This window comes from Alnus glutinosa, chromosome 1, assembly GCF_958979055.1.
Source record: "Alnus glutinosa chromosome 1, dhAlnGlut1.1, whole genome shotgun sequence".
NCBI lineage: Eukaryota > Viridiplantae > Streptophyta > Magnoliopsida > Fagales > Betulaceae > Alnus > Alnus glutinosa.
Genome location: NC_084886.1, coordinates 23,543,897 through 23,571,888, shown reverse-complemented (window position 1 = coordinate 23,571,888; position 27,992 = coordinate 23,543,897). Strand labels below are relative to the sequence as shown.

Genomic DNA, 27,992 nt, shown 5'->3' with positions numbered 1-27,992 from the left:
AAACCAAATCATAAAAAATGTATCATTTGAACTTGGATTTTTAAAAATGTAGATTAACGGCATAAAAACCAATTCTGCCAGTCACATAACCTCAAGAAAAGGAAGAAACCATATATCTACATAGCAAAATGATTAACTTTGAGTCCCGTCATCAACTTAGACCTTTTACACCTGACTGACCTGATGGAATATGCACCACCAATAAAAGCAAATATTACGTACTTCAGTTAAAGTCTGCACCTTCCTATTCACATGCACATACTTGGGTTTTGAGGGGAAAAAAAAAGTAAGCTACAGAGATAATAAAAAAAAGTTTCAAAGGTGACAACAAAATGCGGATTCCTCAGCTCAAATGCAATCCATGAGTGAATTGGTGCTCCAGAGAAGATAGGTGTAGAGCCCTTCTAATGCTTGCTTTATCCTTCTTAATGTGGACCAGCTTGTCATAAACACACCATGGAAAGCTAAGAAAATGATCTCGATTCATACCTTCATTGTAGCAACCCCAGTAAGTATGATGATATGTAACATAGTACCAAGCTGAGGCTTTGGCATATACATCATCAGCTCCAGAATCTAATCCACTTCCCTTCTCATTGAACCAGGCTCTAGCTTCCTTTCTCAAGGACCTGACAGCCACAGTAATTGCTTCTGCATCTCTTCTCTTGGTGAAAGACTTGGCCATTCTCATAATATTCCCACTCATTATTTCAGCCTCAGTTTTGATGCCATAATAGTCCATCAAGTTCCCCAACTTGTAATCGTAACTGCTTTTGTAAAAGAAAGCGTCGTCGATGAAATCCTCAAAGCCATCAACTTCCATGTCAGTGTCATATGACCGCCTTGCCCTTTCCATAGTGAAGGACATAGAAGAATTAGTATTCGGTGTAATGTCTTTCACCTCCCGGAAAAGCTTTCCAATCACATTGTATGACTCATAGGTGGGTTTGTCTGGCTTCTCCATGAAATCAGGATATTCTTTGACATGAAGATTATGTGGTATCACAGCTGGTACGCCAGTTTTTGGAAAGTCAACAGCGATTGAGAATAGCTTTGCAAGCTCTATACATGGGCTACTCATTGCTTTTTGAAGCTCTCTATCAGCATGAACAGTGTGGGCATTGGCAATAATTCCTAAGCTGTCGTTGACTATGTAGTTAACAAAATACTCCTCGACTTCCTGGAGCAGAAGAAATGAACATCTCTTATATCATAATAAGTCGCAATGTGTGAGGGTTAAAAGAAAATTGAACTGAAGCTTAAATTTGAATGACATTTACAGGTATATTATGATATGTACAGGAATGCAACTCATCAATTCAATGCTTTGAAGGATTTTCACGGAATTTCAATCTGTTAAATGTCTAACAATTTAAGATGCGACATAGTCAGCTAATCTATGCTGTTTGTGTTTAAAATTCTGCCCCTCTGACACAAATTTACTATCATTTTATACTACAATTGGTTTATATATGACCACAGCCCTAATACAATGTCAAGTAGTTCCCCTTTTAGATGACCTTTAAAAGCAAAACAAAGTAACAAACTCTCCACTGGGTAGACAAGAGACCATAAAAGATATTTCTTTCCAGGAACAGGGGAGAGCCATGGAGAAAACCGAACCCAGTCCCCACCCACGCTTTGAAGTGCCTTCAATCCTTGGACCACCACGAAAGGCACTCAATAAACCAACATGTTAACCAAAGTGTAAAAATATGCTGCCTTTCCATGCTAGGTTGCCTATATATATCGCATATCATCTGGTCATTTAGTTTGATGTAACACCTTCTAACCTGGTTTCTTGGCCACACATTCTAAGTTGTTTTTGATATCATCCTTATTTTCTTTCTTCTTTTTTCTTTTTTGTTGTTTCCTTTTTTTCTCGGAGTTATTATATCTGGGACATGCTGCTCATGATAAACAAATCCTCTACTTAGCACTAGCGTTTGGAATAGACCAATATTTTCTTTTCCTTCTTTTCAATCTCGAATGTGGATACACGCTTCTCACAAGGGCTCTACCTCTCTACTGGATCATGCCCATGAGTTCAATATATAGTTTCTATTTACAGAAAATTAGTTCTTAAAAGAATCGAGGTTTGGGGCAATGAAAGAATCATGATAAGGCATTTTGAAGTAATAAACTCATTCTCTCCATAATCTATTCGTAAATGTCTTCAAAAGTGAAACAACAATCACTAAGAAATAAGTTCCATAGGCAACATTAATCATTTGCTATTAATCCATTCCAATGTGTCCACTAGAAAGAACTGATTAAAAACCATTCAATATGCAACTTAATCATTTTTCACCATCCATTTGAATGTGTTCAGTAAGAACTGACACTATAATAACTACAAGGCACATAATGTCAGAAAAGACTTGAAATGTAATCTTCACAAATATTATAATGTCATTAATCCACACAAGGAGAGATAGAGATCATGACTAATGAAATGTAACATTGAGATCATCTTCATTGCAAACAAAATAAGAACCAAGAGGCCTACCAAAAGAACAGAATAGAACCTAGAATATACATTTCTTTTAAAAGAAAGTTCCCAAAATTACTTGAACATGACCATATATTAAAGAGAGTAATACCTCAATGGTAACAACATGATCCAACTCGATACTTTTAGCTGGGAGGTAATCCATTGGTTCGACTTGCTGAGGTGGAATCAGTGCAGGATCCCAACAGACAAAGTAGATATCTCCATCCAAATCACTACCGGAACACTCATTTGGATGAGGTCTTAGATTTCAATTAGAATTTTGATATCAGTAATCCAGGTTTAGATGGAAAATATTGTGAATAATACACAGCAATCAAGTAAAAGCAGCACTTCAGGTTATGCTTTATTGTAACCCCAATTTTAGGACTTAAAGGGGAAGAGAAGTTTTTATGTAGCACAGTTCTTCATTCTCTTGTGAGAAACAACATAAGGTAGCTACAAACATCGTTGAACGAAAGATATGTTGTTCTTTCATTTGTTGTAAACTTTCGTAGGCACATATCCCAAACCCATACTGATATATCATGTTTTAACAAATGATAAGCATACTTCACAGAAAAATAAAAGAGATATGACCAGTCTCATAGTACTCAACGATTAAAAATTAAAGGACTCTAAAGCATACTTCACAGGAAATAAAGAGATATGACCAGCCTCAAGTACTCAACTATTAAAATTTAAAGGACTTCATGTAAATTTATCGGCTGCAGTCAGAGTCATAGAATGTCATCTCCAGACAATAAATTCTTGCAGCCAATGGTTAGAACCTAGCTCAAACAAAGATTAACTAAGAGATATATCAACAAATTTACTGATATATAATGTCGCAGAAGTACTAAGAGATAAATTTACCTAGATCCTCTTTGAGGGAAAACAACACAATCCACCAAATGGTGCAAAGCCTTCACATCAACAGCCCTTAAAACACGCACATCCCCTGGATGCAAGCAGGGGTTTTTGGCAACTACTACCTTCTCCTCAACAACAAAAGGCTTATTTGATCCAGTGCCACTGTACATGATGGAATCATTGTACAACTCCTTGTGTTTAGTGCCAGAAAATTGCACAAATACCTGACCATATTCCAAGGTTCCGGTTTCATCCAGACATCCCATCATTGCTCTTCCATTTGGAATAAAGATCCTTGTTTTAATCCGCAATTCCAACAACTTTGATGCTCGAAACGTCTGCAGCATCATAGAAAGAAATGGTTCAGCATCAGGCTTATAACCACACATGAGCATTTCCTTCAGAATGTTGGTATTCTCCCCTGGGGACATCATATCAAGAGCCTCCTGTGCCTTTAATGGATCTGTTAGTATAGCATCCAGTTGTTCTACAGCTTGTCTTTGTTTAGTCTCAAAAACATGATCGTTAACACCAAGGGTAGACAAAAGACTGATCAACTGGCGATTCAGATAACAAGGTTGAAACTTGCTAAATGCCAAGACATCGAGTTTTGTGTTTCCTGATTCATACTTGGACATGCTCTTCCTTAATGATAATTTCATTGATGAGGTTGGATCAACAGCTACAACACCTTTATACCCACCGTATCGGATCTGAAAGGCAGATGGACTTGTTCCTTTACCGCATTTTAAAGCCACTTTCCGGGCAAATTCCGCAGATATTTTCCCAATTCCATCAGAGAAGACATACTCGACTCCACCCCGCTCAACCTTTATATCAGGAATAATTTCCATTTCACGCCTACCAACACTAAGAGTTTCTGTGGATGAACCGAAGGATTGACCCAGTCTGGCAGCATATTTTGCCACATTTTTAATCGAATTAAAATTGCCCATCCACTCTCTTATATCAGCAGCAGTTAGTCCATCTCTTGAAGCAAACATCCATATAGAATTATCCCGCAACTGACTTGATGAGAACGCAAGAGTTTCAAACTTCTTACCAGCGATAACTATGCCATTTCTAAGAATTGACAGAATCCTTTTGTATATTCCAGTTCTCCTATCCTCGTTTGCAGAAGACGTACGTGGAGATAAATCTGTTGAAAACATTTTATCCAACTCCTCATCAACAAATGAGACACGAAGAAAATTATCAATATCTTCAGAAAAATGACGCAGTACACGGTTTGATACATTAATTTCTGGACCACAGAAGTACACTTTAGAAGGTGTTATCTGAACCCTGTGTACATACACCAACCCAGAGTCTAGGGATATAGCAGGCGGCTTTGGAGGATGTCTTGATGTGCGGTACTTTATATACTGTTCTTGGAGCCACCTCGATGGCTCATAGCAACATTCTTTTAAATGATGGAGTTTCTCAAGGGCATGCTCTATATGGGCAATGTCAAACTTGCAGGGATCAACCAAGCGATAAAAAGTATTATCAAGTGTTGGCCCAACAAGATAGCCATTCTGAACCAGCATGTTAATTCTAAACAAGATGTCATACGGTAAATCAACACCGGGAGGAGGACCAACAACAGGAACTAGATCCAGATTGCAAGAAAAAGTAGAACCACTTTCCAAAACATATCTTCCTTCACTTTCTTTATAATAAGCAAAGTTTTCCTGAAAATTTGGAAGTTGGTGACCATAAGGAAGCTCCAAACATAGAGCAGAAGACTGCCCAATACAGTATGATGGAGTAAAATCAATTGCCCGGATCCATTGGTCACCAGAGCTATCCTTGGAAAAATTGAGAAGCAGATCTTCAGATACATGTCCTGAAGAGCGTGAATCTTTCTCATAGATCCGAGGAGCTCCGAGTAACTAACATTTCAAAAAAGAACATACACAGTAAGAATCATATTTTTTTTATTGGTAAGTTACACACGCACTCGGTGGTACATGAACACACGGCGTCACCCTCCACCTTGCTACAAAGGGAGGAAGCATCAATATATAGATCAAAACTATGCTAATTAAGCAGTTGCCTTTTAGTACTAGAGACAGTAATGCCTTCTTATTAAAATGTTGGAAAAGATAAATAACTACTTTAAAATTATTTTGCATAAATCATTCAATTTATATATGCATCACAAGAACTGATAAGCTTTATCAGGAATAACTACAACTTCTTAGCAGAGAAGATTGAAAAATGAAGTTAGAATTTCCGATTTTATGCACAAGGAAGGGTTAGATGATAAAAGAAGATAGGCTAAACTAAGAACAATAATGAAAATGAAGAAGATAGAAAGAGCAATTTAAGCTTAAACCTTGCCAACAAGGTCCCCTCCTAGTAACTTCAGCCAAGACAAGCATTGACAACTCCAAAATAGAATGTATTCTCAAATTTTTTTTTTTGATAAGTAAGCAGAGAATATTATTAAAAGCGTAAAGGCGCCCCAAAGCATACAGGAAGTATACAACAGGACACCAAAAAGCAAAAGAGGGGAAAGGGAAAAAACACCCGGAAAACCCGAAAGAAAAAACCCGAAAGACCCCTACAAAACAGCCCACAAAACCCCGATACTAATACATCGCAATAGTCCGCTTAGCCTTGCCCCTACTAGAACCTAACCCTCTAGCATCATAATTAATCGAGCACTCTAAGTTTTTCACTTCACGACTCCCTTTAAACTTAGAAGAGGAAACTGAAGCCTCAATGCGATGCTCCACATCAATACTAGTCATGAAATCTAAAAAGCCCTCCACATTCCCCTCGTGGGATAATCCTAGAGTGTTAACACAGAAGCTAAGATCAATCGCAGCCCCAGGAAAATCACCAATCGCCTCAACACCACTTCCCCGCGAAGAATTCCCTTTGATCTTATGCCGCTCCCCCATGGCATCCAACAAAGCCAGGGCCGAATCTTCATCCTCAGCACCATCGGACTCCCACTCCAAGAGTAAGTCTGGAGGAATAACGCCCAAGGGGTGAGGAGAGTTACCTTTCTCTCCCTGATCCCACAAAACAATCTCCCCAGATGGGCTAAACCCTACCGGCCACTCCTGAGATTGGATCAATCCATTCGAGTTAGAATTCTCGCCCTTGTCACCGGTCTTCGATTTGCAATCGCTCAAAGGGGAGGGAACTCTCGGGAGAAGGAACCCGCGCCGAAGACCCACTCCCCCACTTGGCATCGGCAGATTCTGAACCACAGACCCGTCCAAAGCCTGGGAAGTACCCGAACATTGTGTCATCGGCGCACTCAAAGCTGTCACTGCCTCATCAATCAGGGAAATATCCAGCTTACTCGCTTTGGCCTTCGATTTCCGCTGATACCTCATGACCGACTTTGTTTCGGACGGGTAAATGGGAGCCCCACTGTCCGCCATCACTGGAAGAGACAACCGAATCCTCTCTCCCAACGCATCCGCCCCCAAAGAGGGAAACTCAAATCCTTTAGGGCCCGACTCCAATCCCCCACGCAGACCCGGGGTTAAGCCACACACAGACCCTTTTAAACGCATGTTGGGCTTCGCTGCACACACTGAGATATCTTCAATCACCGCCGTGCACACGCTAGGAAGCTCTCCAATATCCGACAACCCTCCATCCATGCCAATCGTCATCTTCTCCGACCTAGACCCATCTAGCCGGGCCGAAACCGGAAGAGCGGATAAAGCCGGAGTCTCCACCAGGGAAGAACCCCCCTTCAACGACGAGCCTAACTTGAACCCCCGAAAGGTAGAACTCGACCCGTCCACGGCTTCCGGCGCCGAAGAGCCCAATCCTGAAATTCCATAGTCCAACCTCGCTTCGTCGAGACCACAAACCTGATCCGGGAGAACCCTCTTAGCCTTCTTGGGGTTGGGCTTAGAGCCCAACTTCTTAGAACCATCCTTACAGCATGGCCTACCAAGCACAGCTGAGGAGATCCTGCACCGGCCCATTTTCAGCCCAACAGAAGAGCTCCTACTCCAGCCCACGTTAGACCCACTCACCCCATCCAGCCAAACTCCAACCTGTTCAAGAATCTTTCTGCAGACTCTGACATCGCTGTCCCTTGAACTGCACTTTCTGACTTTTCGAACGTTGAAGCCATCGCCACAGAGGTTTTTCCCCGCCGGAGCCAAAAGGCTTTTCTCCCAGGCGTAACAGTCCACCGCCTGCCGAACAATCGCGCAAGACCGGTCCTTTAACGGGATCTGCTCCTCGCACCAGGCCGCCTCCTCCTGCGCGACCAGATTCCGGCCACCAGAGGCAGAGATGGTTGGCGTCGAGCGACCCGCCTCCGCGAAAGACAGAGTTCCCGCATCTTTTCCGAACCAAACCCCCACCTCCTTCCCCCTTGACTTCTCTTCCGGCGAGGAACCACCGAGCCCGCACCCTACCGCAGTACCAACCACTTCTAAAGCCTTACGCAGCTCAGAGATAAACTTGAGCCAACCCCATCCACCCCGCCCCTCAGGAATGCGAAGAAACCCTCTCTGAACGCCCACCCCATAGACCGCTACCTCCATAAACCTGCCATTAATGTTACCTCCAGTGCGGACTATCGTCACCTTCGCCCCCTCCCTGAAAGATTTGACAGAATCGGGCATACCATTACCACCCCTCAGCACCTCCATAGTCGAAACCAGCCAATCGATGCACTGGTTGCTAAGGAGTACCGCACCGGAATAAAATTTCCGATTTTCTTCCACCCTTAACACTGACGCCCCTTCAGTAACCGAGAAGACAAACGCTTTTGCCTCCACCAGAAAACGTCTATCCATCCCTCACAGCCCAAGCGTGACGCGCCTCAGAGCCCTAGAAAAAGTCGTCTATCCATCTTGACTAAAGGCCAACTCCAGAGAAACGAGACGAACCCTTCAGACGCACCCAGCGAGACAAAACAGAAGCAAGAACTAGTGTGACGCGCCTACACGCGCCACCACTAGCAAGACCGAAAGGAAGGAGCGGGAGGAAAAGATGAGAGAGAACGGAGAAAATTTCAAATTTTTGTAAAACAAACTTTCTTTGTATTCTCAAATTTACTTGTGATAAATACTTATTAGCTGTCTCTAAAAGAAGTGCCTCATTAAAATTTCTTTAAAGTATTCCAGATATCGTTATTTTGAAATTCATCAAAACCAAGTATTTTTTCATGAGCGTGAAAAATATAGATTTGAACATTTTCTTTGGACAATGAAGAGGAAAAACAAGAAAAAGAAAAGGATCTCTCTCTCGCCAAAGAGTAGGGACTACACCTACAGGCTACAGCCCATTACCAAAAAATGTGAATCCCCTCAGGAATTTAGAGTTGGAGGTGCAGATGGGCCTGCCAATAAATATCTTTATATATATATGTATCAATTCATTAATAAAGCGCATGAAGTATACAATAGAACCCCTAATAGAAATGAACAGAAAATAAATTTAAAAAATCTGTATAAGTAAAAACACTCAAGTTATAATGAACCGCTATCCAAATATATATCGTGTTAAGCAAATGCTTCCGTAACTCCAACATTGATGTCCGTACATATTCAAAGTGCCGCGCATTCTACTCCCACCAAAGACACCACATTAAACACAATGGAACTAACCGCCAAATTGCCTTAGTTGGACCACACCCAAACGAAGCACCCTAGCTAGTCAACAATTCCAGCACCCTTCGTGGCATAACCCACTCTACCCCAAATAAAGTAAGAATGTAACTCTATAGATCGCGAGCAACTTCGCATTGAAGTAGCAGATGTTCAATGGACTTCCCACTCTTTTTACACATATAGCACCACTCAATCACCACGTTTGCAGATTGTCATGTGTCAAAATTTTACCTAACGCTGTTGTTCATACAAAGAAAGCCACCATTGCCGGAGCCTTAACACACCAGATACTCTTCCAAGGAAATGAATGGCCATCTTTTCTATTTAACACTTCATAAAAGGACTTCACTTCATATAGACCCCTTTTGGAGAGGCTCCAAACTAACCTATCATCCTCTCCATGTTGAACCAAAGTAGAATAAAGCCGAGCGAAGAAAGAAAGTACCATCACCATCTCCCAATCCTAGACTGGACGCGTAAAAATGACATTCTATTGAGTAACTCCATTTTGAACCAAATTATCTGCCACCCTCGCATCTTTAATCCTCACAACACTAAACAAAACTAGAAAACATTGTTTCAAAGATCTATCCCCACACGACAAATCATGCCAGAAGCTTACATGTGACCCAACTCCAACCTCAAAACGAAAAAAGTTATGAAGCTTATCCCACCCCCTTCTAATATGTTTCCACACGCCCACTCCAAAAGTACTCAACACCTCTTTAGAACACCGCCCACCCCTTAGACTCTCAAATTTGACTTCAATCACCATTCTCCATAATGCCTCTCTCTCCCTACCATACCTCCACAACCATTTTCCCAGGAGAGCTTGATTAAACTGGATGAAGTTATGAACTCCCAACCCACTTGATTTAAATGTAGTATAGATCCTGTTCCAATTCACTAAATGGAATTTTGCCTCATCTCCAATGCCACCCAATAAAAAATCCCTTTGAAGTTTATCAAGTCGATTAGCCATGCCCAGTGAAATATGGAATAACAAGTAAAGTTTGGTGATATTTCTCAGGTCTTGGGCGGGACCGTGGTCCAATCCTCGCCAAAGCCAGGTGTGGGAGTTGTCGGTAAGTCTCCTCCATCTATTCTCAGGCGAGGTTTCCTTATCCCGAGTGCTCCCTCCCCTTTGAGTGGTTGCGCTTCTCCTATCGCTGGAAAATGGGCGAATTTCGGGTCAGATGGCTTGACTTCATCTTAGAAGTGGTCGGTTGGGGTTGACCTATCTGGGGAGATTGTTTTTTACCCCTTGGGTGTATGCCATCCCGACATGTCCTTGGATTGGGTGTCGAATGGGGCTGGAGATGACCATCGGGCTAAAAAGGGTTCTCTTAAGATCAAAGGGAAGAGAAAGGTGTTGAATTTAAAAAGCGCCATTGACTACAGCAGTGCAAGCATGCCCTCTACGTGTAAGAAAGGAAAGGCTCAAGTGCTTGAGCGTTGAGTGTTCCTTATGGGTTTTAGGTTTAAGGCTTTGGTAATTGTGAGTTTTTTGGGTTTTTTCTTGTAGCTTTGAGTGCTCTTTGTGGGTTTCGAGTTGAGGGTTTGGGTTTGAGGGCTTTTGGTTGTTGGGGCTTTGTTGGGTTTCTTTCTTTTTGTGGGCTGTTTCGTTTTTCGCTTTCTAGTTAGGTACTTTCTCTTGTATATTTTCGGTGTACTTAGGGGCGCCTTACGCTTTTAATAAGACCAGTTTATTACTTATAAAAAAATTAATACGTAGGAAGGTTGGAAATAGTTTAAGAAGAGTCAGCCGACCACCCTTCGACAAATACATCCGCTTCCATCCAGCCAACCGTCGCTCTATTTTCTCAATAACACCATTCTAAATAGAAGTGGCCTTATAAGAAGCACCTAACGGCAAACCCAAGTATCTCATAGGCAAAGATGCGACTCGACATCCAAGGAGTTGAGCCAACCCTTCAACATCCTCCACATCACTGATAGGAACAACTTCTGATTTTCCTAAGTTAATCCTCAATCCTGAAGCTGCCTCAAAGCATAAAAAGATACATCGTAGATGTCGAATTTGTTCTGCTTGCGCACCACAAAAAATCAGCGTGTCATCGGCAAACAGTAAATGATTCACAACTAAAGCATTAGAATCCCTAGATCCCACTGAAAACGTTGTCAAGTAACCCTAATCCATTGCCGGAATCAGTATCCGGCTCAATGCCTCCATAACCACGACAAAGAATAGAGGTGAAAGTGGATCCCCTTGTTACAACCCACGAGTGCTATTAAAAAAACTAGATGGGGTTTCCATTCACAATAATAAAAAATCTCACCGTAGAAATACAAAATTCTATCCAAACCCTCCATTTCTCCCCAAAACCACAACAATGCAGCAAATAGAGCAAGAAATCCCAATTAACACGATCATATACCTTTTCCAAATCCAGCTTGCACAGCATCCCAGATTCCCCCAATCGAATTTGACTATCCAAGGATTCATTAGCAATAAGAATTGAATCCAAAATTTGTCGATCGACAATAAAAGCATTGTGTGTTGGAGATAATCTTGCCCAATACTGACTTAACTAGTTCGCGAGAACCTTGGAAATAATCTAACCCCCCCCCCCTCCCAACACACACACACACACTAAACTAATAGGGCAAAAATCTTTCACATCCAGAGAACAAGTCTTCTTTGGAATTAGAGAAACAAAAGTAGTATTACGACTTTTCTCAAATTGACCTCTATTATGGAATTCCACAAATACATCCATAAGTTCCTTTTTTCAATATTGCCCAACACTTCTGCCATTGTCAAGCTGTCTGGACCCGGTGCCTTATCTCCATTCATATCCCTTACCACATCCCACACCTCCTTCTCAAACTCTCTTTCTAACCAAATACTCTCATCCGCATCAATGGATAGGAAAGATAGACCATCCACCTTGGCCTCCAAGAACACTGCTCAAAATACAATTTGTTGTAATAATGTACTATATGCTCCTTTATCTCCAAAGGATTCTTAGACATTGCACCATTTATATTCAAAAAGTCCACATGATTGAATTGACAATGTGAGTTGGCCACCCTGTGAAAAAAATTTGTGATTTTGTCCCCCTCCTTCAGCCACAAAGCTCGTGATTTCTGTCTCCAGTTCATTTCCTCAAAAAGGAGAGTTTTCTCTAGCTCTCTCGACATATCTATCTTTCTAACCCTTTCCTCCTCCTCTAAGCAACGACACTCTTCAATTAAATCCAACTCTCGAATAACCTCCAATAATTCATTCTTTTTCTTTCCTACATCACCAAACACTTCCCTCATTCCATTTCTTCAAATCCACATTCAAAGCTTTCAACTTACTAGCCAAAACGTAACTTGGTAATCCATAAAACTCATAGGACATCCACCAAGTTTTAACCTGATCAACAAAACCATCCAATTTCAACCATATGTTTTCAAATTTAAAATACTTGCTTCCCTCCTCTAGGCGTCCCACAATCCAATAGCAAAGGAAAGTGATATGATAGAAGTCTTGGCAATCTCCGTTGTGTCACTTCAGGAAAAAGTTCTTCCCACTCCGGATAAATTAAGAATCTATCAATTCTAGACCATGTTTGATCTTCTTGATTATTCGACCAAGAAAACTGACCACCTTCAAGAGAAAGATCCATCAAACTCTGCATGAATATGAATTTTGAAAACTCTTCCATTACTATAGAATAGTCGGAAACACCTAACCTCTCGCTTGGAAATCGAACCACATTAAAGTCTCCTCCAATACACCATGGCATCTCCCACCAACTCATCATCCCAGCTAACTCATCCCACAGTTCCCTCCTATCCACGTCATCATTCGGACCATAAACCCCCCTAAATGCCCATACAACATTATTAACAGTATTGCGCAAAAAACAAGCAACTGTATATATTCCCACACACTCCTCAACCTTCTTTACCACCCGTCTATCCCACATTAACAAAATCCCACCTGACACACCACTTGCTCCCATATAGCACCAATCCACATAATGGTAGCCTTATAGACTCTGCACCACCTCCCTTGAGATAATTGCCATCTTTGACTCCACCAAATATACAATATCCGCCTTCCAATCCCTTAGAAGCCCTCTAATCCTCAACCTTTTATTAAGCTCATTTAGCCCTCTGACGTTCCACATTAAGATTTTAGGCTTCATTAAAAACGAGATGAGCCCCTTCCCCTATCTCGGCCTCTAATAGATTATACCCCTTTCTTCTCATATTTAAGGTACCAAGCCAACCTATTCAATTCCCACTGACCTTTTGCCCCTGGTGTAGATGGAATAGAAGTCGTATACTCTGCCATTGATTGATCTCGAGTAGCTTCAATCTCCTCAAATAATGCCAACATTTTATCCTCATAACCTTCACAAGATAACCCTACAACTTGATAAAAGCCCTTAACTCTTTCAACCACCCACCTAGGTGACACCCTAGGATGAAGCACATCTCCCACATCCACTACCAGAGGTGTGAGTAACAAAGGTTCGCACCCCTCCAAATCCCCCCTTATTTTATCCTCTTCATATTGTAACAGAAGGCCTTCAGGTAGATACTCCTGCGTGTCCAAAGAATACTGATACAAGACTCCCACGTCCTCTCCCACCTCACCCTTGTACGTAGACCCAATCTCCATTTTGCCACCATCGCTCTCCTAGAAGAAGCTCCCCCCTTGCTTCCCCACTGAAATGACTTCTTCTATGTTGCCTCCCACCTTGACCTCTACTGACAAACTATTGACCATCTTGACTTTCGGGACTCCACCATCGACCAAAGTTTCTTTTGCAAGCCTTTGATCGACAAACTCTGAACTAGACCCAGAAGACTCCATCACAATAATCGACAGTAGACACCTGGAGAGCTATGGAGCTTGCGGCAGTCCTCCACCAGTTTCTGACATCTCTTGGGCAGGTCTCTCTTTGGCTACAGAGCAAAGCCCAAACATACCGGTGGCCTCATCGGAGTCGTCTAAGCAAAACCCAGACAAGCCAAAGGCTACTATGGAATATTCTAAGTACGACCCATTCTTTCCAGCCACCAAAGCCTCCGGCGAGCTTCTGACTAACAACGAAACAGCCTGTACTCCTCCATAGCGCATCGCACCCTCAAGTACAAGAGCGATGGTCTCTGCCCCAACTATAGAGTGAATCCCAGCCTTCTCTAAGCTCTGACTTGTTCCCACTTCCGTATCGTCCAACGTCCATCCCCTGCTTCACTCTCCAGAAAGCCTTTGATTATGGGTTATGACGTTGATAGATCAGGCCAAAAAATCTTGGCTTTTGCTGATGGGCCAACTCATCCTACCACAACTTGGGTTGTGGAATTAAAACATCCCACACAGGCCTTTACCTTTAGACCCAAAAGGCCCACGTTTTCTAGTCCCTTCTTCTGGTTCCATTTCACATGCAAACAGGCCCAATCCGAGATGCTCCATACACTTGTCCACATCCTTCCTAAGAGATATTAAAAGATGAGGGCTGCTACACTCACACCCAAAAGCTTACACCAATTTTTTACACCCTGATGTGGCATTCCATATTAGTTTTTTTCTTTTTCTTTTTTTGGTTTTCTTCTTAGGCACACAAGGAAGATCGGTGCCCCTGAACCGCCCAACCAAACCACTCAGCACCACCACCTGGAACACGCCGGTACCGCCACCTCCAAGACAGTCACCGCCAAGCGTCCATTTCCGAAGGCCATTTTCGGCCGAGAGACCATTTCCGAAGGCCATGGATGGGCGACGACTGAGCTTGGGAAAGATCCGGCCGGAACCCACGCACACCGGCGTGGGTTTGAGAGATCCTGCCAGAAACCCAGATCCGGCCAGAAAACCACACCGTCCAGATCCTGAACCGCCCAGATTTGGTCGAGTGTCCCGATCCAAACCCAGATTTGACCAAAAAACCACGTCGTCCAGAGCTCGAACCGCCCAGATTTGGCCGAGCGTCCCGACCCGTCATCCCGATCCCGCCAGACTTCCAAATCTCGTCGTCCCGAGCTTCGTCGCCGGCCACAGAGAGAGAGAGAGAGAGAGAATTTTGTCTTTAAAAAAATAAAAATAAAAAAAAAATCATCAGGGTGTAAAAAATTGGGTGTAAGGGTTTAGAAGTAAGTCTAGCATTTTTCTTAAAAGATTTTGTAATGTTTGCGCAGTGAATGCTCCTTCTTCAGCAAACTACATCGTCTCAAACCATAATCGAATAGCGTGATCTTCGAGGGCACATATCTCCTTTCCAATCTCGTCCAATAAGCTACCAGGCTGGATGACGATCTTCCCCACGCTACCCTTGCTCAATGACTCACTTTTCGTTTCTACTCTCTACCCTGCCACCACTTTTGCGAAAGTCCGATGGTCCTCCACCGGCCGCAGCTGCCTGCATAGGCCTACTTTGCCTCTATGCTTTTTTATTGAATTTTATTACTTACAAAAAAATAATAATAGGCCTACTTTGCTGACCTGCAATTCCTGCCGGTGTGAAATGTTTCCCCCAGCCACAACTATCTCGTCCTTCTAGTATGAGTACATAGTTACGCCTCCCTCCCTTGCCATACTCTGTAATCTCCAAATATTGCCCATAGTGATTTTGACGTTTCTACAGACCTACAAAACTCCTTCGACGTCAATCCATTCATCAACTCCTCCAACATGTTCAGCATCCAAACCACGCTCTGGAAACCCTTTACCACCAACCGAAATAGTCCTCTGCTCCATTCGGCAAGACGAAAGCCCCCGTTCCCTACTCCCGATCGTAACTCAAAGGACTTCGATTCAACGTAGAAATAACCCAAATAACCCATTAATAAAACTTACAAGACCAATCTAATTCAGGGTTTATCTAGATTACAAAGTTGTTAGTATTTTATAAGGCTTTAGAAGTGGTTGGTACTGCGGTAGGGTGCGGGCTCGGTGGTTCCTCGCCGGAAGAGAAGTCAAGGGGGAAGGAGGTGGGGGTTTGGTTCGGAAAAGATGCGGGAACTCTGTCTTACGCAGAGGCGGTTCGCTCGACGCCAACCATCTCTGCCTCTGGTGGCCGGAATCTGGTCGCGCAGGAGGAGGCGGCCTGGTGCGAGGAGCAGTTCCCGTTAAAGGACCGGTCTTGCGCGATTGTTCGGCAGGCGGTGGACTGTTACGCCTGGGAGAAAAGCCTTTTGGCTCCGGCGGGGAAAAACCTCTGTGGCGATGGCTTCAACGTTCGAAAAGTCAGAAAGTGCAGTTCAAGGGACAGCGATGTCAGAGTCTGCAGAAAGATTCTTGAACAGGTTGGAGTTTGGCTGGATGGGGTGAGTGGGTCTAACGTGGGCTGGAGTAGGAGCTCTTCTGTTGGGCTGAAAATGGGCCGGTGCAGGATCTCCTCAGCTGTGCTTGGTAGGCCACGCTGGAAGGATGGTTCTAAGAAGTTGGGCTCTAAGCCCAACCCCAAGAAGGCTAAGAGGGTTCTCCCGGATCAGGTTTGTGGTCTCGACGAAGCGAGGTTGGACTATGGAATTTCAGGATTGGGCTCTTCGGCGCCGGAAGCCGTGGACGGGTCGAGTTCTACCTTTCGGGGGTTCAAGTTAGGCTCGTCGTTGAAGGGGGTTTCTTCCCTGGTGGAGACTCCGGCTTTATCCGCTCTTCCGGTTTCGGCCCGGCTAGATGGGTCTAGGTCGGAGAAGATGACGATTGGCATGGATGGAGGGTTGTCGGATATTGGAGAGCTTCCTAGCGTGTGCACGGCGGTGATTGAAGATATCTCAGTGTGTGCGGCGAAGCCCAACATGCGTTTAAAAGGGTCTGTGTGTGGCTTAACCCCGGGTCTGCGTGGGGGATTGGAGTCGGGCCCTAAAGGATTTGAGTTTCCCTCTTTGGGGGCAGATGCGTTGGGAGAGAGGATTCGGTTGTCTCTTCCAGTGATGGCGGACAGTGGGGCTCCCATTTACCCGTCCGAAACAAAGTCGGTCATGAGGTATCAGCGGAAATCGAAGGCCAAAGCGAGTAAGCTGGATATTTCCCTGATTGATGAGGCAGTGACAGCTTTGAGTGCGCCGATGACACAATGTTCGGGTACTTCCCAGGCTTTGGACGGGTCTGTGGTTCAGAATCTGCCGATGCCAAGTGGGGGAGTGGGTCTTCGGCGCGGGTTCCTTCTCCCGAGAGTTCCCTCCCCTTTGAGCGATTGCAAATCGAAGACCGGTGACAAGGGCGAGAATTCTAACTCGAATGGATTGATCCAATCTCAGGAGTGGCCGGTAGGGTTTAGCCCATCTGGGGAGATTGTTTTGTGGGATCAGGGAGAGAAAGGTAACTCTCCTCACCCCTTGGGCGTTATTCCTCCAGACTTACTCTTGGAGTGGGAGTCCGATGGTGCTGAGGATGAAGATTCGGCCCTGGCTTTGTTGGATGCCATGGGGGAGCGGCATAAGATCAAAGGGAATTCTTCGCGGGGAAGTGGTGTTGAGGCGATTGGTGATTCTCCTGGGGCTGCGATTGATCTTAGCTTCTGTGTTAACACTCTAGGATTATCCCACGAGGGGAATGTGGAGGGCTTTTTAGATTTCATGACTAGTATTGATGCGGAGCATCGCATTGAGGCTTCAGTTTCCTCTTCTAAGTTTAAAGGGAGTCGTGAAGTGAAAAACTTAGAGTGCTCGATTAATTATGATGCTAGAGGGTTAGGCTCTAGTAGGGGCAAGGCTAAGCGGACCATTGCGATGTATTAGTATCGGGGTTTTGTGGGCTGTTTTGTAGGGGTCTTTCGGGTTTTTTCTTTCGGGTTTTCCGGGTGTTTTTTCCCTTTCCCCTCTTTTGCTTTTTGGTGTCCTGTTGTATACTTCCTGTATGCTTTGGGGCGCCTTTACGCTTTTAATAATATTCTCTGCTTACTTATCAAAAAAATATTGGCTACATTCTGGATGACAAAAACACTTTATGTAATGGTTGCTTTTTAAACAGGATTATTGGTTTTATTCAAAATCTTCAAGTTTTATGGACAGTGTTTATTTCAAACCTTGTGCCTTGTCACAAGTTTCTAGAAGATTTTCATGAAGATTCCATGCAAATTCCAAATCAGAACAGCTGGTTCCTGTGCAACCGTCCGGACGGGCCTTTAAAGGCATCCGGACGCCCTGCAGTGTCTAGAAGCTTCAGCGTCGAAGACGTCCGGACGTCAAGACAACACCGTCCGGACCCTAGGTCAAGCTTCTCCAATTTCTACTCAGAGTTGGATTTTAGTCGACACTTATTTGGGAAGTTTCTGCAAGATGTCTGGACGACGTGGCAACTTGTCCGGGCGCTGTCCTGCATCCCAGAATATTCCGGGTTTCCTTTACGAGCACGGAAAGGAGTTATAGTAAAGATCGTCCGGAAGTGGACCTGTTATGGGAAGAATTGCGCTATTTTGGAAAGGCGGTCGCAGAAGACCGTCTGGACGTGGACCTGTTATGAGAAGAATTGCGCTATTCTGGAAAGACAGTCGCAAAAGGCTGTCCGGAAGAGACTATCTTCCGTCCGGACGCTCCACAGCCAGAGTCCGAATTTGAGCAGAATTAGGTTTTCTTTAAGCCTATAAATAGAGGGCTCTAGGCTTGTTATTTGTAAGAATTCAATAAAGAATACTATAGTGCTTAGAAATGGTGTTTAAGGAGAATTGAAGATCCGCTAGCTCTTTAGCTGTTGCCGGTGTGTGCTACCACTGTTCGTGTGAAGTCTATCTTAGGGGTCGGCCCTAAAGGAATTCATCAAAGACCCCTTCAAGTAGGAGACTTGGTTGGAAAGCATTCATAATGGGCTTCGTGTTATAGTTAAAGGTATGACTACTGCAATAGGTTTTGTGAGTACGAGTGCTTTGTAACTTGCTTTGTCTTTGGATAGTGAATTTCTTGGGTTTGACTGCCCCGAAGTGATTTTTCTCTTCACAAAGTTTTCACTTCGTCAACAAATATTGTCTCTTTTATTTTCCGTATTTAAGATATTTTGTTGCACACGAGCACACACTTGGTTATTTAGAAGTCAATATTTATTTTCACAAGCTATAATAACTCAAGACACACCAAAAACACTTTTTTGTTCATGGTTAAACCAAAGAGATCTGGAAATTAAACAAGTAGCAGACTTAAACTATCAAGCATGAATCTGAAAAATTCGTCACACACACCACTGGAATCCTTTCATGAAACAAGAACCCGCCAATAAATATCTCCAGTTCCCATAACTTTGTTAGGTTGCTGTGATGCTTCTCAATCTATTTAAATTATTAAAACACCAAAAATATCACATGCAAGAGGGGTAATTCAAAGTGTAAAACATGCAATTTCTTAAATCTATGAAATAGACAATACAACGCTTTAATAATACTATTGTTATCTAGCTACTGATGCCGGAAAGAGAAGATAACCATGAATTTTTTGGATTAATCAAAAGTAGAATGAGCAACCTGAATCAGAAGATACTTTGCAGTTTGATTGCGTGGGCGATGTAACTCAATTTGCCAAACATTCTCATAGGAAAGCTCAAGCCTGTACTCCACATAATTATGGGACAGAGAAAAATGTAATTTTCGCATCCCACTCCCAAAATTCACAGAAACATTCACCGCTTTCCAGAGGATTAAAAATTTCTCATCCGAGATCTGACAGCCAAAATGCAAAGTAATGTTTTCTATGTTATGCAGAAAGGTTCTTGGCCTTGGTACAATATCATGTTCCATTTCCCGTGCCTTCAGATAAGAGCGCCCATAATATAGTTGTTCATTAGCCAAGGAGATAATATACTCAGCCTCGCTGGTGGTGGTGAATTGAATGATAGCATATGCTCTTTGACCCCCATTTTTATTCCTAACCTTAATGGCATACACAGTTCCTGCACCTGTACGTTGCTCCAGATATGCCTTAACTTCTTGAGCAGTCACACTAGAAGGGAATCCATATAATTGAATTGTCTTACCCATCCAATCCAACTGAATATACCTGGACTCTTTTCTGCCATAACAAGCGAGTCATTGAAAATACATAAGATTTTAATCTAGCATGCGTATAATATATTGTAAATTAGGAAAAGCTACATGTCACAGTTTTTATGAAGAGAGTCAATAAATCTATGCAAATTTTTAACAGAAACTGCCAACAAAATAAATATTTGACCAAAGGTAAGAGATCTACAATATTATATATAACATTAATATCTTGGAGCTGAAGACCCACTTCTCAAATGTTAGTCTGCTAGTCCTATAGCTAAATAACACAGCCAATTTATGGGGGTGCAAGAGCCACCCTTGTGATAAGTATATCATCTAAATAATTTGTTTTAACGTTGAAATTTTGAAGATGTTTAAACCTCAATCATTTAAAAAGTGAATTTGCCTAGTGGGACATAAATAGAGGTTCACATTAAAATAACATATATTAAAAAAAAAAAAAAAACCAAGAAAGTCTCTACGGATTCCAGAAAGGCAATAAAAGACAGTTCTTATCCAGAAACCAAGTGTTTCTACTACATTCCATAGTATGGATCCTACGATGGCAGAATTTAAACATGTCTATGAAGTTCCAAAGCAGTACATCTATCGAGGGAAGCACAATCTCCCATCATATGGAGTCCGAGAACAAGGTTTGCCTAAGCATGTAACTATCATCATAAAATCAATCACTCTTATTGTCCTTGCAAAACTGATTCCCAATCTTAGTCTATATCTTCATTTGTGTTCATCACCTGCTTGTTTCATACAAGCTGTAACCTCGCCTACTAGTCCTGTCATTTTTACCGTATCACATCTAGTCATCTCAAACAATCAAACATACAAACACAAAAATTGAATAATAAGCAGCCACGATAATTTGGTTTCACTGATTTGAATTCTTCAAAAAAAAAAAAAAACTCGCCTACTAGTCCTGTCATTTTTACCGTATCCCACCTAGTCATCTCAAACAATCAAATATACAAGGTATTATCGGACTCTATGGAAGCTTCGAAGTTGTCTGCTAGCCTTGCTGTCAATAAGGTATTGACGGCTGAGCCTCCTGCGATAAAGGTTGTGAAGTCTCCAGTGAAGCAGGGCATGCTCAGGAAGGGGTTTCTCAACCCTCGCCCGATTAATTCTGGCCCCTCCGCTTTGCCTCGAGAGGTCACCGATGTCGGGGTGGTAGGTGTTTCCTCCTCTCCGAGTGGGTGCATCATTCCTCTTTCTGTTGAGGAAAATGGATTATCCCAATCTAAGAATTGGCCTGTAGGTTATGATCATATCGAGGAGATTGTAGGTTGGGAGGAGGAAAATGTTTTTTGGGATGGATTACCATTAGATTGGGCGTGGGATGAGGATTTTGCGTTGGCTGGGGACTTTGGGGAGGAAGCTATGGCAATTCGAGATGCCATGGAAGAAGAATTTCAGCGGGACAAGATGATTGCGCGCCAAAAGTCCAAAGGAAAGAGAGAGCTCCTGAACCTGCATAGCTCCATCAATTATGGCGATGATTTTATTCCTGCCAGGCGTAGGAAAGGCAAGGCCCACGTGATGTAGGCTTTGGCGGGTTGTGGGTTGTTTTTCCGGTGCTTTTTGGTATTGCTTTGTAGTTCGGTTTGGGCTGGCTTGGGTTTTTGGGGTGTCTATTGGGGTGTCTATGGGTGTCTCTGGGTTTTGTTGTAGTGGGTGTTTTTTTGGGGGGAGGGGAGGGGGGGGGGGGGGGGGGGGGGGGGGGGGGCGTTTTTAGGGTTTTGTGGGTATTGTTAGGGTGTTTTGTCTTCTGGGCTTTTGCTTTCTAGTTAGGTGTCTCCTGTTGTATACTTCTAGTGTACGTAGGGGCGCCTTACGCTTTTAATAAAACTAATCTTACTTATCAAAAAAAAAAAAAAACAATCAAATATACAAACACAAAAATTGAATAACAAGCAACACGAAAATTTGGTTTCACTGATTTGAATTTTCCAAAAATATATATATATATTTGAAAAGAAGCAATTTTTACTTTTTCAGAACCAAACGTATAGAGTTTTCCTCCAACCTGGTTTGGAGCAAAGGGTTGAAGGAAATTCCTCTAATTCAATTATAAAATTGACATATGTCCCTTAGCATGTAAGAAACACATGTTTTATTTTAATAGAATGTGAGAAGCGCATGCTTTTTAATAGAATTTCTCCCAACTCTTTTAATACTTATTAAATAAAACATGTATTTGTTACATGCGAAGGGATACATTGTGGTAGAACAATTTACCAAGGGCCCATTTACCCATCGTGATTAGTTCACCCCCCCCCCCCCCCCCCCCCCCCCCCCCCCCCCCAAAAAAGGAGTCCTAATACCGATCAATGGATCCCCTCTACTGAGGTCCCCCTAAATCCTCAGGCCACATTGGGCTTACCCTGACCAATCCCAAATCAAATCAGAGCCCAATGACCCCTCGGACTGTTCATCGTAGGTGTGTAGCAGGGAATACCTACCGTTTCCATGTCACCATAACAGCCTACTATGGGACAAATCTAACAACTGCCTGCAGAAGGGAATATCTACTGGCCACTACCCATGTCCACGCACCCTTGGAGGGGTATCCGTTTTGACAGGATGTTCCCCAACCAAGGGAACGCCACATGTCCCAAATGGTTGTACAATGAAAGGCTCCACACCTCTATAAAAGGACGGCCACTGTAGTCGGTATGCTCTAAGTTTTTCCCTTTATTCTTAGGTCTTGCTTTCTCCCATATTTAGAGCCCCCTACTGACGTAGCAATCAGAGGTTTCTCTCGCTGACACACCCAGCAAGCCTCTATTTCTTAGTTTTTTGTCCTTCTTGCAAGTGCCCTCGTCTAATTTAGCGGCGTGCAGTCAATTGTACTAATAGTTTGGCGCCATTTGTGAGAACCCGAAAAGCTTGCAAATCCCCTAGACAAAAGACCCATGTCGAATACTTGATCGACAAGTGTGCGGATGGACAATGCCGACACCTGCAGAAAACCAAACCCTCACCGAACAACCAGAACCAGAGGTTCGCAACACTTGTGACATAATTGTTGTGCCTCACCGAGAATATGGATCTCATCGTTCAGTAGACCATGAGATGATACAACGGTTCTAGCAGCACAACCCTTCCTTAGTCCACAATAGCATGCAACAGCCCCCACCACATGGAGAAGGAGAAGCAGAAAACGGAGACCGTGAAAGTGGCATCGCGTACAGAGTGGAGAAGGGTCACCCTCCATCCCACCTACAAGGCTTGAAGGCCGAATATGCTGAGCACACAGACCAACTTGAAGCGAGGAGTCGAGTTGATGCTCGCATCGACTTACAAGCCCAATTCTACGGATCTGTTATAATTGCCAATGGCAATCGTTCTTCCATAGTTAAGAGCCTCCTAGAGGGGACAGATATTCCCTTTACAGCCAGGGTCATGGTGTTCCCCCCTCCCCCTCCCCACAAACTTTAGAGTGCCTTAAACGGAGACGTATGATAGTGCCAGGGACCCGTTGGACCATATTGAGACTTACCAGGCTTGCATAGTTCTCCCGGGGTACCCGACGAGATTATGTGTCGAGCCTTACCAACCACCTTGAAAGGGCTTGCCCGACGATGGTTTGGAAATCTATTGTCCAACACTGTGGACTTTCAAGGATCAGTGCAAGTTGTTCCTTACACAATTCATTGAGGATTGAAACTAGAGGAGGCCTGCAGCTTACCTCCTAAAACGGGTAAGACAGAGACCCTCAACGACTTCATGGCCAGATTCAACAAGGAGAAGCTCTCGATCGATGACCATGATGATAGCCTCGTCTTCGCCACACTTCCTAGGGCAATTTGGTCGAGGAGCCCATTCATAAAGGAGCTTACCCAAAGGACCCCCCTCTACCCTCCAACAAGTCATAGACAAGGCAGAAGAATTCATGAACGCTAAGGATACAATAAGGGTCTTTATTGAGTAGAGTCAACAGGACAACACTAGCCACTTGGATAGGGAAAGGAAGGAGCCCCCTCAAGCAAATTAGAAGGTGGCCATTGGTGAAACAATTGATTGCTTTCCTCCGCAAGAACAAAGATGTGTTCGTGTGGACACCTGAGGATATGTCGAGCATCGATTCTGAGTTATAGTCCATCGATTAACACAAACCCGACTGTCAAGGCAGTCAAACAAAAAAAATGAGAAGTTTTGCACATGAGCACAATCAGGCGATCACCAAAGAAGCAGAGAAGCTCATGCCGGCCAAATTTATAAAAGAGGTGCAGTAACCCGAGTGGCTCTCCAATGTTGTCATGGTCATGAAAGCTAACAAAAAACGCAGGATGTGCATCGACTTCACCGACCTCAACAAGACATGCCCCAAAGGCAGTTTCCTTCTCCCTCGAATTGACCTTCTTATGGATTTCACTGCTAGGCACGTGCTGCGCAGTTTAATGGACGCATTCTCAGGCTACAATCAAATAAGGATGTATGAGCACGAGTTGCTCAGTTTCATGGACGCACTTCTCGGCTTTATGGTCTCCCAACGAGGAATCGACACAGACCTAGAAAAGATAAAGGCCATTTTGGAAAGGCAACCACCGCCGAACGTGAAGGAGTTACAACAACTAACCGGCAAAGTAGTTGTGTGGACCAAGGAGTACGAGAATGCCTGCCCTTTCTCAAGGTGTTACGGAAGGCTTCCCGATCGACAAACAAATGCGTGCCGTTTTTCCCGGTAGACGAACAAGTGCTTGCCCTTTTTCCCGATTCATTTCTAGTCGACGAACATGAGCTTGCCCTTTTTCAAGGTGTTACGAAAAGCTTTCGAGTGGACCAAGCAGTGCGAGAATGTCTTTCAGGAGCTAAAAAATTACCTTGACAATCCACCCTTGCTCAGCCAAACCAAATTCAGAGAACCACTGTATTTGTACCTTGCAGTGTCACCCACTACAATCAGCTCGGCCTTAATATAGAAAGAGGATGGAATTCAACCGATATACTATACCAGTCGGGTCCTTTGGGAGGCCGAAGAGAGATACTCGGAGATGGAGAAATTGGCCTTCACATTGGTCACAATAGCTTGTCAACTACGCCCCTATCTCCAAGCCCACTTGATGGAAGTCCTGACCAATTGTAATGACCCAGTAAAAAGCGCTAGCCACATATGCGTTAGCTACATATGCGCTATCATCCCAAAATGACTAATCAATTTGGAGATTCCCTAGAATCACTTCTAAAGCCTAGTTTCACTTAGTAAGCAATTTGAGAATTAGCAAGAGTGTCTTTATAAACCACCCACTCTATAGGAGCTACTCATCTCCCTAATATGGGATCAGAGTGTTACAGATCTGCGCTTTAAGAAAGCTTTACACAAACCAAACAAGTCGAGACAACTCATCCAATGGTCGATAGAGCTGAGGGAGTTCGACATTGAGTATCACCCGAGGACAACAATCAAGCACATGCAATGGCAGATTTTGTTGTGACAAAACTAATATTAAGGATCACCAAAGAAGCAGAAAATAGCATAAAACAAAATAACACAATCACACAAGACACCAAGATTTAAGTGGTTCGGCTTAATAAGCCGACATCCACTGGCGGAGACGACCCAGAGGAAATTCACTGTCAAAATGGTGGAATACAAAAAGTAGTACAAAGAAAACCACTCATACCCAAAAGCCCCAATACACCCAAATCTCACTCTCACACAAAAGAGAATTGAATATAGAAGAGAAAAATAATCTCTTAATTCTCTAAGCCTTTAGGCACTCCAAAGGTGAGATAACTCAAGTCTCTCTCTTTTTCGTTTCTTCTCTACTACCTGAAGTTCAGTGTTATGAAAACTTCTCCATGAAGAATGCTACAGGTGAGACAAAAGAAGTGAAAAAGATCAAAAAAAAAAAAACAGCCATAAATACTGGGGCCCACCTCAAGACTTGTGAAATAAAAGTCATCAACGACAAATCTCCACCTTGACTTGAATTTCATCAAGTTCGAAATGCAAATCTCCTCATGACGTCTCCTCCAAAACCCCTGAGGGTAATCACAAGCTACAAACACCAATCAAGTCCAAGCAATGCTTAAACTTGAGAACCGGAACTTGCTTAGTCAACATGTCCGCTGGATTTTTCGTCGTACCAATTTTCTTCAATGTGATATCTCCCTGTGTTGCAACCAGATAACCAGCGCAATCTGAATGAACACACCAAATGACACAACAACCAATATCACTACCTCTGTCAAAGACTAAATGAAAGATTGTAGCGCCCTGTAAATAACGGTGAATCAATTTCACTACCTGCCAATAAACCTTGCAAGGACTAAGAACACTGACTGCCTATGAAATATCTGGATGAGTGCAGCACCCAACTATACTAGAGTAAGGTACATGCTACATGGAACGCTCTCTCTCCTCGCTCTGTGGTGCTATCATTGCTGAGAGTCTGAAATGTGCGTCATACGGAGTACTCATTAACCCAAGGATTTTCTTCGCACCACCCAAATCCTTCGTTTCGAACTCATCACCCAAAAGAGATTTTAATCTCTCAACCTCAAACATGTTTTTAGCAGCAATAAGCATGTCATCCACATAGAGCAACAAATAAACAAAGAACCATATGAAAATTTCCCATAATATACAAAACGCTTGTACCATTGTCCCAAAGATTATTCCAAGCCATACAGTGATCTCCTCGACCCGACAGTCTCCAAAATGGACACAACAAATCCAAATGTGATGCCAGCCCTCGAGTTTTGATCAAACCGTCACTGCCCTCAAACTTCTATCGCACCTTGCAGCTTTCGACACATGTCTCAAGGTAATCCGAGAGGTCGCTTCAAAAGAAGAGAAAATTAAGATCATGATAAGGCTATGAATCGATTGGAATCCAATGGCTCAGATCAAGCCACGAATTGAGCATGAGAATTTGTGGGCAACAGGTGGACCAATTTACCAAGGGCCCATTTAGCCCTAAGGCCGAGTTGGGCTAGTCAGAAAAGGAGGCCCAATACCAAAGAGTTGGGCCAGCCACATTGGGCTTACCCTGACAAAGGGGCCCTAAGGCCCTTGACCCATCTCGAATCGACTCAAAGCACAATGAACCCCCGTACGGTTCATCGCAGGTGTGTAGCTAGGAATCCCTGCCGTTGCCACTCCCTCTATCCGTATTTGAAGAAAAACTCTTACCAAAGCAAACATATTGAAAGATTTAGGAGAAGCTCTGTTCTGGTTAACTTACCAAAACCAGAGAAGGATCGTATATTTATAGCCAATAAGCTGATGAGAGTTACAAGAGAAAGAAAAGACAAATTCTACATATAAAAATACATAACAGAAAACTATGAGGAAAACAAGGAGGCTTTGACAGTGTGCTGAGATTGAGGAGGAGTCAGCAGGAAACATGGGCAGAAGGAATCCGGGAGAATAGGCGGCATGCACCAAATGCAGTTGTGGCTGTGTGAGGGTTACTGATAGTACGTAGTAGCAAGAAAACATGAGTGATTTAGGGGATCCTCTTCTAGTCTTCTGGTTGCAGCAGGGCTGGTTGGTTACCATTCTTGGAGTGAATTGTTGGAGCTCGCATTCGATGGAAGGCTTTCCTTATTTTCCTCAACACATACTACTTCAGAAATGCAAATTAATTTTACTGCATAAGAGTGTTGAGATCTCGGACAAGAATATTGAATTAACTATGGTTTGCATATTGATCTCAGCTCCAAAATAAACCAACCAAAATCATTACCCACTTTCTGTAGCCTAGTTTCAACCGATTATCACAAAAGTTATATAAAGAAAGAGGTTTAGGACTAAGATTGAGTGAAGCCAGACATAACATTAAAAACAAAAAAAAAAAATCTCTTAGACATTGTAGTGGTGGCCTGCGGCCTGCGACCACAGTGTTAAGAGTACATACTATAACTTTGATCACCTTCACTTGCCAACAAAACACACAGACGCAAACACCAAACACGCTCACCTTCACCTTCGCCTTCGTCTTCACCTTCACCTTCACTTGCGTCGGTTTGTCGGTCAATTCCTCAGGCTGGTTTCGGTGTTTGGTAGTAGCATGTTCTCACATAAACTGCTTTTCGCGGAGGAGGAAATTGAGGAGACTGAAGAAA

General features: G+C 43.3%; 1 protein-coding gene across 1 annotated transcript; it reads right to left on the bottom strand.

Moving 5' to 3' along the window:
* Positions 1–12: 12 nt before the first annotated feature.
* On the bottom strand, positions 13–27,992 carry LOC133877460 (RNA-dependent RNA polymerase 1-like). Its single transcript, XM_062315776.1, has 5 exons — positions 27,848–27,992; positions 19,383–19,926; positions 3,368–5,259; positions 2,604–2,754; positions 13–1,180 (listed from the first exon to the last, which is right to left on the bottom strand). The coding sequence occupies exons 2-5, from the start codon at positions 19,893–19,895 to the stop codon at positions 344–346; spliced, it is 3,393 nt and encodes a 1,130-aa protein (XP_062171760.1). The 5' UTR covers positions 19,896–19,926; positions 27,848–27,992; the 3' UTR covers positions 13–343.

Excerpts from the sequence above, each read along its gene's own strand:
- LOC133877460 (XM_062315776.1), bottom strand. The coding sequence starts at position 19,895 with ATGGGTAAGACAATTCAATTATATGGATTCCCTTCTAGTGTGACTGCT. Across the intron at positions 5,260-19,382 it reads CAAAGTATCTTCTGATTCAG|TTACTCGGAGCTCCTCGGAT; the intron begins GTTGCTCATTCT and ends TTGAAATGTTAG. Across the intron at positions 1,181-2,603 it reads ATCATGTTGTTACCATTGAG|GAAGTCGAGGAGTATTTTGT; the intron begins GTATTACTCTCT and ends CTTCTGCTCCAG.